Raw genomic sequence first — 14,585 nt, 5'->3', positions numbered from 1 at the left:
CTACTGCTGTACATAATAAAATCAAACATCAAACAAGGTGCGCCAGCAGTCTTCCTGGCCTTTGTAGACTTGTCTCAGGCATTCTACAAGGTGGACAAATCCATTCTGTGGAACAAATTGAAAACGTGGAATTGTCCCTCTGAAATTCTAGAGCCGGTGATAACCCTCAACCCACAGACCAAACGACGGGTCCGCCTGAACTGCCATCATCTCCTGTCAAATGAAATATCTTCAGAACGTGGGGTAAAGCAGGGCTATCCGCTTGCACCAGCCCTCTTCGTCGCCTTCTTGGGCGACTACAAGGACTCACGCAACAATAAGGGGTTTTCCAACTAAAATAGGCAATGTAACTGTATCGCGCATCCTGTATGCAGATGACCTGATCTTGTTAGATCAGACACACATTGGTCTCCAGCATCAGCTAACAAATCTTGCACACTACATGGATGCAAACAATCTGAAAATCAATAAATCAACGAAAAAGATTATGATTCTGGGAAAACACCTTTCCAAGAACAAAAACAACCTAAACTGGTTTCTGGACAGCACAAAAATTGAAGTGGTGCCCTACTACAAATACCTTGGAGTGTTAATCGATGGCTCCGCTAAAGAGCAAAAAATGCAGCAGGTCCTATGGGAAAAGACGAGGAACCTTGCAGCCCAAATGAGAGCCATCGATAAATATGGTAGATTTTCTCTACCCCCCGTTTTCCATTTCTACAAGGGCAAAGTGGTGACGACCTTAACATATGGGATGGACGGTACTTAAAACATGCCGTCCTCATTATGGTCTAAACTAGAAGGGCACCTGTGGAAATTAGTGCTCGGGCTGCCCAAATCTGTCTTAATGGCAGCTCTTCGGCGGGAACTTGGTCTCTAGTCCCTGGCCGCAACAGTAAAGCAGAGCACTACGCAACTATACAGAAAAACTCTACTGCCGGACAGTCTACCTATATACAGGATAATAGCTGAAGAGATCAAAAACCATCACTGCAAAATACTAAATACATGGGCAGAGGGCCAAAAGGTCAAGCTGAAAGACTTTGCTTGCACTGAAGACGATCTGAAAAGAAACCCGCAGAGAGTCAAATTCAAAATGGAATGCAGAGACTGGATTGCAACATTCGAAAAAACAGAAGTCAACAAACTTCAACAAATTAAAAACTCCTCTGGCCTACTGCTCCAAATTTCCTGACAAACGGCTGATGAAAACCTTCCTGACAGCACGTCCGAACCTCCTGCCTACTCGTGAAATTTTAACCATTAGACTGCAGACAAACAATGAGTGCAGACTATGCAAGACGCCAAAAAACAAACAAACTCTAAGACACCTTCTGATGCATTGCTCCGAGATGAGACAACTTAGAGCAGCGTACCTGACCCAGTTATGCGCTGACCTGGCCATGGCAGGAGTGGAAGTATGGTGGAACCGTCTGATCGCTGGGGAAAACACAAAAACACAAAATGGACTATTGCCACGGTGAAGCTACTTGAAATCGGTCTCAAAAAGATCAATTTACGTTCAAACTGGTCAGACTAAGACTGTCTCGGTGACTTTCAAAACTCTGGACGATCTTATGTTGACGTTTCTCATGCTTCATCTATGATCCGTTCGTTCTTCTCTCGTTACACATTGCTCATGTTTTCCCTACTCCAATTTCCGTCGTCTGTTTGTTTTGGCTTTGCTTTTTCACTTCTCCACTATCTACATTGATCTGTTCAAGACCTTGTAAAAATCAAAATTTGATTATACACAAGTAAATAAAAACTAAAAAAATTTCACGAGAGGTGTTCATGAAGGAGGGGTGGACAACTTGATAATCTATTACCTCCCGATATCAAACCAGGTGGATATAAATAAATTGGGAAATATTTAGTTGCACAATTAAAATGTAAAGGAAGAGAAAAAATGTATGTCCCAGGAAGTGGTGATGCACATTATATATAAACCCACAGGTATATACCAACTGTCATAGCATTACCTAATTATTCTTGTAGTAACGATCTCCTTACATAGAAACTCCATATGATTTTGTTATGACAAAATATTCTTTATTTTATATCATACATAAACAACCAATGAAAAAACAGTGTATAATAAATTACTATCATAAAAAGTACATGCACTCAATCTCTTCTAACAATTGATAACATATTTGAGCAACGACACACATCGCAACCAACTATTAACCATACTATTATTCATTCACATTCATGATACCACTCATACTGTGCAAGATACGCAAATTAAACAATTTATATAAAAACCATAGGGTCTTACAACTCGACCCCACAGTGCAAAGTGATATTTACACATTTAATGCACCCATTAAGTACAATATAGGCACATATCAATTGCCTAGTTTTGATATGAACATTCTACCTCGCAGTCGTGATAACTGCCCATCTTTTGTAGTCTGATGGAACTTTAGGCAAAAAAGTGTCTACTCTAGTGTCGGCTTGCTACTGTTCGTGGTTTCCGTACCCAAGTCATCTTCGGGACATACAAAACCCCATTTAGGGTCACATTGCTGTGTGTTGCCAAATGCCAGTTTGGATGTCTCTATGTCGTGGTTCACAAAGGCAGAAATAACGGGCTAGCTGCTCATCGTGTGCCGTGCCTCACTCATAAAAAGCTGCAAGCTTAATGTTTCGGTTGTTCAAATTAGATGTCCAAAGATCTCATGCATCATGGGCAGTGAGAACTGCATATTCTTCTAGCTCGTTGTATAATTACAGGGCCAATCACTGCCTCACAAGTACTGAATCGCGTAGGCGCGTTTCAACGGGCGGTATTGACCATTGCCAGCTAAAGATATCTTAAAGGCAGGCACGCGGACCTCCAAACGCTGTTGCCACTGCGTGAACAATTCTCGCCACGCATACACTTGCATCCAAAGGAAGTGGCGAGACACTACTGGGGTGGATGGAGCAGAAGGGATTAAGCATAAGGCTTGATCCCAAAGCAGCTGAACAAGTGTTGCATGTGAGGGAGAGTTAGAGTATAGTTGAACCATATCCCAGTGTGTTCTCGAAAAGTATAGGACGCTTGAAAGGTATGAGGCACAAGATTGTGCTTAAAGGGGCTAGTGTTCCTATTGCTGCAAAGTTGCATGCAGTGCCTTTGGTGATGAGAGATGGAGTGAATACTGAACTTGAGAAGATGAGGACGTCTGGTGTGAAAGACAAAGCGGGAAGTGGGTGTGCCAATTCCCTGTGTTAGTGAGCAGTCTCAAGAATGTGCTAATTCCCTTCACCTTGGAGACCATCAGCAACTTTGCTGGAATTTGAGGACTTGATTTTTTTACCTGGAGAGAGAGTGAGCCTTTTTTCCAACCCTCTCGTGTATTTTGATGCGTGTTTTACTCTTGTGTTCTTTGATTATGGAGTTTTAGATAACTCCATAGGCATCATCCTTTCATGTGTGTTACACAGCACCCTCAGTGCAGTGACACAGGGAAGCCTTTTGGGTTGTCCCAAGGTTTAAATACCTTCTATGGGATAAACTACTGTTTCCCAGATAATGTAAAGTTAAATTGACTTTACTAATTTATGGAAAGGTCCTTCTAGAGTTTGTCTCTGCGCGCCAAACCAGGTTTGGTCCCTTTGTTTCTGTGCCTTTGGCGGGCTTCAGGACTGAAGACCGCCTCTGGCGTTTGAGTGTCTGGGTTGGACAGGAAGTGAGGGAGGTGCCGAAACTCTCTGTGCTTAGTCTCCTAGGAGACCCAAATGCACTCTGGCGTGATTGGCTGGCTGACTGTCTGGGAAGGGCAGCCACCCTTGCTGGGTGAGTGGCAGCTAGGCTGGAATGAATGGGAGACAACTGTTTAAAAGGCGAATCTCTTGGACTGAAAGGCAGAGTCGACCACTGGAACGAAAGAACCGAAGACGAGCTGGAAGAGGACGGCTGCTGTTAACTACTGCACCGTTGGTTTGCCCGGTGGAGCCCTGCTGCAGCTCCGAATCCCCAAGTTCCCCTCGACAGAGAAGCCCCTTCAAGGATGACTTCTTCCTTTGAGTTGGTAGGACCAATCAACTCGTAAGCCACCTGGATACCATTCTCGGAGCTGGTTAGGATTAACCAGGGAGAAGGACACCAGCTCATGTGCTTGAAGAACAGCAACCGGAATGGAAGATTTGCAAATTTGCCAGCTTTGTGATCCATCCCTGTGCAGTGCAGGAGTCCCCTGACGTCCTCCCTCTTGTCTCCATGACTTCAGCTGCATCTCTTTCTTCAATATAAGGTACTGTGAAAACCTGACCGAGAGAACTTAACTCCCACCGTGAAAGTTCGTGGAACTTTGGCAACTTGCAGGCCTAGTCAGCTTGTGACCCGACATACAAACCTTTCTTCCTTGAACTACTTCTAAGAACCGTGGCAAAGACTTTTCCGTTTTAAATATCAGAATCGTTTTTACTTATACAAGACATTAGCCTATTGACTTTGGCCTACCTATTGCATTGAATCAACTCTGGTGAATTCAAACTATTTGCACTGTTTTAAAGAAACTGTAATATTCGTTTTATCAATTTATGCTATTTTGCTCCGGCTTCAAGGGAGCTCAACTGCTAAGTAATCAATATTTTAGTATAATTGTTGGTTGCCTCATTTAGGGAATGCTTTATAAATGATTGTGTAATAAATTAAGAGGTTGGTTTTGCTTACACCTGTAGTCCTAGTTGTGTGTAATGGTCCCAGAGGGTACTGCATTCAAACTTTGCTTAACGCACTGAATATGCTTGCAATTCACTAACTCCTCTTATGGAAGTAATACCCACTAAGAAGGCAGTCTTGTATGTCAGGTGTTTAAAGCTTGACTTGTGCATAGGCTTGAATGGGGGCCTCCATGAGCTTTGCTACCACTACATTGAGATCCCATCCTGGTGGTGGGTTTGAAATAGGAGGGTGGAGTCTCCTGACTCCCTCCATGAATACTTTAATGACTGGTACTTTCCACCGCAAGACTTTGCTCCGAGAGGTGGTATAGGCTGATAAAGCTGCCAGGTGGACTTTAAGTGAAAGACTAACCCTGAGTCTAACAAGTGGAGAATATAATTTAGAATGTGTGAAGGAGTACATTCAATGGGATTTATTTGTTTTGACGGGCACCAAATGGCAAATCTTTTCCACTTGTCGAAATAGCAGTGCCAAGTGTTTGGTTTTCGTGCCTCTTTGAAGATATCCATACACCGATGCAGAAGATTCAGGTGTCCAAACTCTATGGCTTCAGGAGCCATGCTGCCAAGTTCATTGAGTGTGGTTGTGGGTGCACCGTTGTCCCCCCGTGTTGGGTTAACAGGTTGGTTAGGTACGGGAGCTTGATGGGATCACACATTGCATGTGGCTACCAAGGTTGTCTTGCCAACACAGGAGCAACTAGGATGAGCGTCATCTGTTCTCTGTGCATCTTGTTCACTAATCTGCTCATTAATGGTGTCCGGTGGGGAAAGCGTAAGCAAATTTCCCTGACCAGCTCATCCATAGGGCGTTCCCCTTGGAGTCTGGTTGGGGGAACCTGGACGCAAAGTCTGGGCATTGCTTGTTTTCTCTTGTAGCGAACACGTCTATTGTAGGGTAACCCCACTGCGAGAAGATTTGAGTCTAGGTGCCACTCGTGTTCTTCTGGTAGTGGGTCTCCGCTCAGAGAGTCCGCTAGAGTGTTGAGTACCCAAGGAACGTGTTGGGAGCATAGGGACATCCCTCGTCTGAGTGCCCACTTCCATATTTTCAGAGCTCACTTGGACAGATTTGGAGAGTGTGTGCTCTCTGTTGATATAAAACATGGCAGTGGTGCTGTCTGTTAGAATTTGAGTCTGTTAGAATGCCTGCAGTGCTTTGAAGACTGCTAGTAGTTCCAGTAGGTTGATATGGTTCTGTGCTGTGACTTGTATCCACAGACATTGTGCTGTGTGGTGAAGGTAGTGAGCCCCACACCCGGAAAGTGATGCGTCTGTTGTGACAATCGCTTGCGCTTCCGGATCGTGGAAGGGTTTTCCCTTTAACAGATTTTCTCTTGACCACCAGCATAGGTTTTGAACCAGTGTAGGCAAAACGACCACTAGATCGTCCCACTGACCACTTGCCTGTAACCATTGTTTCGCCACCATTTCTGCATTGGTTGCATGCGCAGATGTGCGTGTGGGACCAGATAAATGCACGATGCCATCATGCCCAGTAACCGCATTGCTTTGCCTACGCTTATCTGGAGACCGGCTTGATACTGGGGTATTTGCCAAAGCATGTTTTGTACTCTTTCCATGGACAGAAAGGCTAAGCCGGTATTTGTGTCTAATATAGCTCTTAGGAACTGTTTTGATGTGTTTGGTATAAGACTTGACTTTTTCTCGTTTATTGAGAAGCCCATTGGAAAAGGAAATGTGTGGTTCTTTGCGTGTTTTGTTTGCGAAGATGGGGAGTTTATCCTGTAATCAGCCAGTTGTCCAGGGAAGGGATACACTTGGATTGACTCCCTGCACAGGTGTGCCGCTGCCACCGCCAGTACTTTGGTGAATACCAATGGAGCTGAGGCTATTCCGAAGGGTAGCACCTTGAATTGGTAGTGCTGGTCTGCTATCTTGAACCGCAAGACCCTTCTGTGAGCTGGGAGCATTGAAATAGGAAAATAAGCATCTTCGATATTCAATGTTGCCATGCAATCTCCCCACTTAAGTAGGGGAATTACCTCTTGTAGTGTTGTCATGCAGAATGTTTGTGGCTTTACCTACGTGTTTGCAGGGTGTAAGTCTAACACTGGGCGCATGGTCAGATCTTTCTTTGGAACAAGGAAGTACGTTGAATAGATATCCTTGTTTACCTCGTCGGACAGCACAATCTCAATGGCGTCTTTGAGGAGTAGCACGTTCACCTCTTCCATCAAGATGAGCTGTTCTTTTCTTGATGCTTTCCTTTGCCGCGGGGGAAGGTTTGATGGTGTTTCCAGGAGCTCCACGCAATAACCTCCCGCTACCGTTCATAACACCCACTTGTCCGTTGGTATACCCTCCCATGCGTGGGTAAAGTTTGTAATTCGTCCTCCTACTGGGGAGGCATGAGAGGGGACCTGTAGCTGGGCGTCATTGTTAGGTAGGCGTACCCCCACCTCTGGAAGTGGAGGGTCTACACCGGCCGCGGCCTCTGCTCTGGCCTCTCGGATAACCCCGGAACGCTTGTGCTTGGTTGTTATTCTTTGAATTATTTTAGTTTTGCCCATATCCGGTGCCTCTTTGTGGATTTTGGCCGCAAAAACAGCAAAAATTGTTTCCACGTCTTGTTAGGCAGAAACCTGTGCAGTTCCCTTAGGGACCACTGCAAAAGATTTAGGACTACAGGTGGTTGGCAGTAAACCCAATTGGTAGCAGTCTGCACCACCCAGATTTACCTGGTAGCGGTGGCTGAGCAGTCAGACTTCTCTCAAGATGAGTTAGGCAGTATATAGAGTATACACAATAAGTACAGAGATACAGTAGCACAAGCAAACACTGACCAGAGCTTTGGTGTAAAAAGTATACAATTATTTATTTAAAGACACACTTGTAAATTACACTAGCACAAAAAGAGGTAAGTAAATTCAACACACAGTCACTATTATATATATACAACCCTAATTACTTATTAGACAAGTCTTAGTGAGAAACACCACTTATTTTCAGACAGAGGTGAGCGCTTAACATAAGATGGCACTCTAATAAGTTATTTAAAAGGGGGGGGCAGAGTTATGAAAGCACACAAATCTCAATACTTTTCAAAGAACCACAGTGAGGCAGGTTAGGCAAAGTCTACTGGAGAACAAGGAAGTTCAAATGCCAGGCCCACTCTTAGAGAGAGCAAGCGAAATGTGTCCAGCATCACCCAATGGGGTTATGCCCAAACAGTCTTTGTAAATAGTTCACAAAAGATTGAGATCAAGTCAGGAAAAGTTAGTTAACAGGCCCCAGGCTAACCAAGGTTAGAAAGTCGAGGATTTAGTGTCACCCTGAACGATCTGTCGCAAGGGAAGCCAGGCGGGACACAGTACATGAAATGGGAAGAACGCTCCAGCGGGGGCAGTTGTTCCTGGCAGCAGGTGCAAGTCGGTGTTTCGTCCAGAGGAAAAGGAGGTCTCGACGTGGAGGAAAGATGAAGGTCGTTGCACTGCCAGGGAAGAAACCAGTTTCCCGGTTACAAGGTACTACCCTTTTCTTCGCTGTAGTGGTAAACCGTGGTATTCCGGTTGCAGGGGTGCTTGGCACGGGCAAGGCGGCCACGAGATGGTCCAGGAAGGCGAAAAGACGGGCAAACTGGTTATCCCCACCAGTCAAAGGAAGAAGATTTTCCGGATTGGAGATCTCCTCTGTCGTCGGGAAAAGTGACGAGACGGTTCAGCAGGGCTCCACCGGTGGTGTCGTCGTTGCAGGTCGGCTCGGCTTCCCTCCTCGGATTCTTTAGGTCCTGTGGTGACTTCTGAAGTTCTAGCCCCCAAAGCCCTGCTTTTATGCAGAAAACCCCCATTCATTCAGATTAGCTGTCACTCAAACATGCTAAGTGGTGAGCCGGGCGGTTCACCACTTAGGCCAATCACACAAGAGTGCGACTTAAGTTGTCGAGGCAACTCAGTCCAGGGTGCCTAAACCCCCTCCCACACCCCCTGTGGTACCCAGACAGAGTGGCACCGCTTCTGTGGAGAAGCCCCCCAAAAAGTGGAACAAAGGGCTCGACTTGGGTTGGAGTCACAGAAGCGAACACAAACGCCATTTTGGAACCAAGTTTCGGCAAAAAATACCAACCGGTGAATTTATATTAATTTAATAAACCGGCGGTATGTTCGAGGCTATTTTAAAAAGTGGTAGCCTCGAACAATGGGAAAATCCCATAGGAATATATTCACGGTCGAATATAAAAAGTAGTATCCACTGCCACCAGCCAAAACCCGGTCGGGGGGTCTGGACAGTGCCCCCTCAAACAACAAACCCCGGGGCAATCAAATTGCCCCGACCAGTACGTCCACAATATGATGGTTTGTACTGGTTCTGTTCACAATTTAAGACTAGTAAAGCCAATGGTGACTTTACATGCTCTGGGAGACAGTAGTCAGTCCCAGGGTATGGAGTCTATGTTTGGGGGTCGCTATGACACCCCTGGGTTACTGCACAGAGGGTGCTGTGTAACCCACATATCAAAATCACATGAAACCCTATGGGGAAAAGGACCCCATAGCCCATAGAACACATACAAAGTCAAAGGAACATCTCAAATCATGTCTAAGAGTGGGAGGAAAAGAGTCTCACTCTTATCAGGAGAAAAAATAAACCCCAGAAAATCCAGCAAAGCTGCTGGGGGACTCACTAGGTTTGGGAAATTAGCCTTTACAGAGAATTCTCCCTAACACCTCTCTGTCCAGTCTGTTTATTAGTAAGTTGGCCAAGGGACTTGAGTGCGTCATACTCCTCCTTGGCCGACTTCAGAGCTTCCTCCACTGATTTGCCAAATAAAACGTGTTTCTATTGGCATATTGAGCAAAGTTGCTTGTGTCTCCTGTTGAAGCTGGTTGGAAGGTTGGATCTTCCTTTGAACGGATTTTAAAATTGGTATAAACTGGGTCGCAGCTTTCTTGTCCCCCAGGATGTTCTCGACAAAATCTTTGTCTTGCTCAGTCTCATGAGTTTGAATGCCGAAAAACTCGGCTGCCTTGATTAGGATATCATTGAACAAGGGCTGATTATCCACACGGGAATCCGGTAAAGGCGGGTCCTGAGGAACTGGAGAGTCTATAGCATAGACCTCCGACTCATCATCACCATTATTGTTATCATCCCCATCGTCATCCTCATCATAGAATTGATGTTCTTGATACTCCTCAGCCTCTTCATGTATATTATTGAGTTCAGTAGAGGTGCAAGACTTTTTTTCCGATGGCATATCAGAGATCAGAAGAGATGAGATCTCTTACTCGATGGCTGGGATGACGGACGGGGCTGAGTAGTTGCAGGCAAAAGCTGAGAACTGGAAGCCTGACCAATGCGGGGGAGGGGGGTGCATCTCCCAAGCATGGGATGTTCTTCAAGGAAGTTAGCAAAGAAAGGCATCCTGGACAATCTCCTGTGCTGACCACTTGGCTGAACTAGGGATAACCCCAGGGTCAGGTATAGCCGGTGTGTGGGGTGTGGGCAACTCCTTATCACCCTCCTCATCCTCCTGTCGGATCTCTTCAGTCTCCTGTACAGTGTCTCTGTTAGGGGGAGGCTCCTTACTATGAGGTTTGTTTTTATGGGACTTCTCCTTGTCCTTCTGCTTATCCTTGTGATTGGAGCTTTTAGAGGACGATTTATTTGAGCTAGAAGCTTTAATGAGGTCTTCTGGGACATTTTACTTAATAAGGTGAGAAAGAACTGACTCTTTTGGCCTCCCTGCTGGTTTAGCCGAAACAGTTTGAGTTTCAGCATTGGGAAGGGCCCCCTGCCGTGTCCTTCGACGGTCGGTAGAAGGGGTTTTGTGGGCGGCGTCTTTAGTCTTATGGGGCCTGTCATGAGGCGATCGAGACTTCGAGTGCCCAGGGGACAGTGAATCCACAGATCTGCCACTAGACGCTGAATCCCGGCATGTGTCGGACACAGCGCTGTGGGGTATGTGCTTAGTGTCGGGAGATGGAGTGCTCTTGCCGCCGGGTGTAGTCCCAACAACAGAGCCGCCGGCCTGTCTTCCAGGGTCGGGGGCTAGCACTGGGGAACGTGGCTGTACCCCGTCACCCTCGCCATCCGAAAAGAAAACGTCGCTGCCGGCGCTGGAAGCTCCCTCAACGTCAATTGAGGCCTCGGCCCCTCATGGCGTGATGGGCCCAACGTTTCGTCCTACAGTCTTTAAGGGTCTTAGGTCGAAAAAGCCTCCAAGCTCGACAGTGCCCTTCGCCGTGGTCCCGATTAAGACACAGGTTGCACACAGTGCTTATCGATCCACAGGAATTTTTTATTACAGGATGGGCAAAATTTAAATGGTGGCCTTTCCATGTTTGGAGCAGGCAGCAGGGCGACAAGGGAAAGGGGTGGAAAAATACATTGTGTAATGACCGCCCCCACTCTCCCTACTGTAAGGGCCTAGGCCCGTTAGGCCTTCCAAGGCCGAAAGGGATCCGTTGAAGTTGCTTCGTCCGACGGTTCGTCTTGCCCTTCGGTGTGAAACTTCACCACTTCGAGACACAGCAGTCGAAAAGGACAGGAAGAGTAACTATTAACTTTGTCAAAGTAAATAGCGTTAGCCGAAATTGTACTCCGCGAGAAGCGACCGCTCATGATGGCTGAAAAAAATCTGAGGGACCTCGACGCATGAAGGAACATGGGTACACAGTGGACGCAACACTAGGGATAGTATTCCTGGCACGCCCTGTCGGCGTCCCTTTTCGAATTTCGAAAACAACTGTAATACTCTGCAGCTTCCACTAGATGTCGGCCTATGCATAGTATGTGATCTAAGCAGCAGCCTCCGAAATATATATATATATATATTGTTGTTCCCAAAAAAAAGACAATAGGATGATAGGCTAGTTAGGCTAACCAAAGGCTTTCATAATTTTCAGATTCAGGCATAGGAAGATTGAAGCTCTTGGAGTAGCAAAGCAGCTTAAGAATCCACCTCTGGAATGCCTTGTATGTCTATATAGAAGTGTTTTGTAGCGTAAATTACCCTTGAGTTCTACTTTCTTGGTGTGATTAGTCTGTCTAATAGTGTATCTTTACACTTCTGTGTGCTGCTTCATTACTTGACTATCTTTAAATTTGAACTGTACTTACACGCCAGCTCCTGGTCTTCTGAGATCTGTATAACTGTTTAGCCTGTGTTACACATGGTGAGAGTTTGGCTAGATGAAAAGTATTTAGAACATTTTATCAGCACTTCTCCACCCCCTCCCCTTTTGCCCTTCTCTCCTTCCTCTTCCCTGCGCTTGCACGATCTTAATGACACAAGGCCTAGCAAGATTGTTGTTTTGTCCTCCCTTCATTTCAACCCTCCTTGTCTTGTATCGCCTAGAAACATTTGTATACAGGCGCTTTATAAAAGGGATATCATATCATTGTTCACCAATAAGTTGGCCTTCCAGAAAGAACACCCCCATGCTTCTGGAAATCTTTCTAAACAGAACTCAAGTGAGGAAAGCTGCAAATATTATGGAGTAGTACAGACCTGCTGGGAGGGGTTGATTCTGTGCGTAGAGACTCACAGGCGATTGACCATAGGGTAATCTCGAGATGGCATTTGCGTTCTGGTGATGCATAAGGTCAGTTGCCATTCCAACTGTGTAGGGCATTCCACGTCCTGGCGTCATTCCGAATTCCTAGCAGATAAAAAAAAATAAAAAATGTTTTATGACAAAATGAATTATCTGTCAATAGGAACCCATAGAAAATATTTGTGACATTTGCTCATAATGAAGAGAGTTTGGGGTGGGATGACTTCTGGCAAGATGTATGGGGGAGACAAGTCAGTTTAAATGGAGCAATTGTCGCTTTCTAGAATTAAAGTAATGTGTAAAATAATAAGCCAATAGTGAAGTTAAGGATAAAGATGGATGAAGTTTCAAATAGGCATGGTTTTAATGTAAGTAAACAGAACTGTAACATGAAAGGTTCTGCATAACACAATACTCAACAATGAACTGATTAATAAGATTTGTATAGCTGGTAACAATGAAAGACTAAGTATGAACAGAGAAAGACTAAGTATGAACAGACTGTTTTTAATAATGTTTTGAATTGTAGGAAATATGTTGTATAAGGTTTTAATTGTGAACCAAACATGCACTTATACAAGAAATATAAAAAAAAACGTTATATGGTCATGCACTTGCCCTGGAAAGCTGCTGCTTTCACTGGTTAGCGGTAACTTGTGTGTCTGTGGCCAAGGAAGGTGGTGGGACTGTTAGGGAGTTTTACTATTGAAGACTTTTTTAGTGTACAGGGATCCAAGTATTAGTACAGGCCTGAACAACCCAAAAGTTTTGGTAGCAATGGCTGAGTAGCCAGGCTTATCTTAGGAGAGAGAAGAGCTGTAGTAGAGTACAATGACCTTTGAGCGCACAGTCAAAAAGACACACACTTGTAGCTCTATATGAATATAATTATTTATTAAACATTTCAGGCAGTGTGAAGTTCTCTTTTCAATTAAGGTAAGTAAGAGACATTTCAATTAAGGTAAGTAAGAGACATTAGTATACAAATATACAGCAAGGCTTTTGCAGTTGTAACTCAATTCAATGGTAAACCTTAAACTGGAATGCAGATAAGTGAAAGTTTCTATAGATTAGTAAATGTATTCATCAACCAACAATAATAGACTGATAATACTCATAAGTAAAAAAAAAAAACTTGTTACACACTTTTAGAATAGTTGGAAGAAAGTCAAGGTAAGTAAAGCACTTAGCAAATAATACTTTAAAATCACTGGTTCAAAGAAAGAATGAATGACTCTATGCCAGCACAGAGCAGCTAAGGCTTGCATTTAAATTCACAGCGACCTTAGGCTTTAGAACTCCTTCCCTATCTAGATACGAGAGTCTGAGAGTCAGATTAGAGGGAAAAATATATACGGCACAAGCTGTAAAAGCAACAAGTTACTTACCTGTAACTGTTGTTCTCCAGCATGGGTCTGGCATGGATTCACATGCTCATGAATATTCCCCGTCGTCAGGCTGGGAATCCTCGGTAAAGAAAAAATCAGTATCAGTTTTGTTTCTGATCCGTCTTTCTTAGTACTAACCAATCACTGATCTCAGGGTCATAATGTCCCCAGCCAATGACTGCCCTCTCCATAAGCCCTGCCTCTGGCAGCCATCCTCAGATTTGGTAGCACGCCAAGTGGCAGTATGACCAAGTGAAGAGCCGCAGAGGGGTAGGTGGGAGGGTTCGCATCTGAATCCATGCCAGACCCATGCTGGAGAACAACAGTTACAGGTAAGTAACTTGCTCCTTCTCCAGCATGGGGTCTGGCATGGATTCACATGCTCATGAATAAAAGAATACATAGCAGTATACACATGCACAACCACGGGAGGTGGTAACAGGCTCAACATTAAGCAATACAACAACTCAACATTAAGCATCTCTTACCTCCTCACCAGGTTCACCTTAAGCGAACAGGTTGCGCAGCACTGCTTGGCCGACCCTGGATTCCTCCCTGGAGTCCCGATCGACGCAGTAGAATCTTGTGAAGGTGTGCGTCGACCTCCACGTAGCAGCCCTGCAGATGTCCAGCAGGGGCACACCAGACAGGAACGCCGTAGTAGCAGCGATCGCTCTGGTCGAATGGGCTCTCGGACGGCCAGGCAGTGGTCGGTTTGCCAACCGGTGACAATGCATGATGCAGCCGGGGAGCCATCTGGAAATGGAAGTCTCCGAGAAAGCCTTCTCTTGATTCACAGACCCAAAGTTCACAAATAGCTGTGACGTCTTCCGAAAACTCTTCGTGCGGTCCAAATAGAACTTCAGCGCTCTAGCTACATCCAGCGAGTGCAAAGTCCTCTCGGACGGCGTCGAAGGCGACGGGAAGAAAACTGGTAACACCAAGGGCTCGTTGAGGTGGAAGTCCGACGGCACCTTGGGCATGAAGGAGAGGTGCGTCC

At 45.3% G+C, this 14,585-nt stretch overlaps 1 protein-coding gene across 5 annotated transcripts in view; it reads right to left on the bottom strand.

Moving 5' to 3' along the window:
* The window catches only part of MED12 (mediator complex subunit 12), a 1,704,158-nt gene that overhangs the window by 265,822 nt on the left and 1,423,751 nt on the right, over positions 1–14,585 (bottom strand). For all 5 annotated transcript variants that reach the window (XM_069612388.1, XM_069612385.1, XM_069612387.1 and 2 more), the window contains exon 37: positions 12,152–12,302. In XM_069612388.1, the coding sequence (XP_069468489.1) occupies positions 12,152–12,302 (151 nt within the window). The remainder of the gene's footprint in view (positions 1–12,151; positions 12,303–14,585) is intronic.

This window comes from Ambystoma mexicanum, chromosome 5p, assembly GCF_040938575.1.
Source record: "Ambystoma mexicanum isolate Mex_15411 chromosome 5p, UKY_AmexF1_1, whole genome shotgun sequence".
Classification (NCBI taxonomy): Eukaryota; Metazoa; Chordata; class Amphibia; order Caudata; family Ambystomatidae; genus Ambystoma; species Ambystoma mexicanum.
The sequence above is the reverse complement of the archived record's forward strand: the minus strand, read 5'-3'. Positions and strand labels throughout refer to the sequence as shown.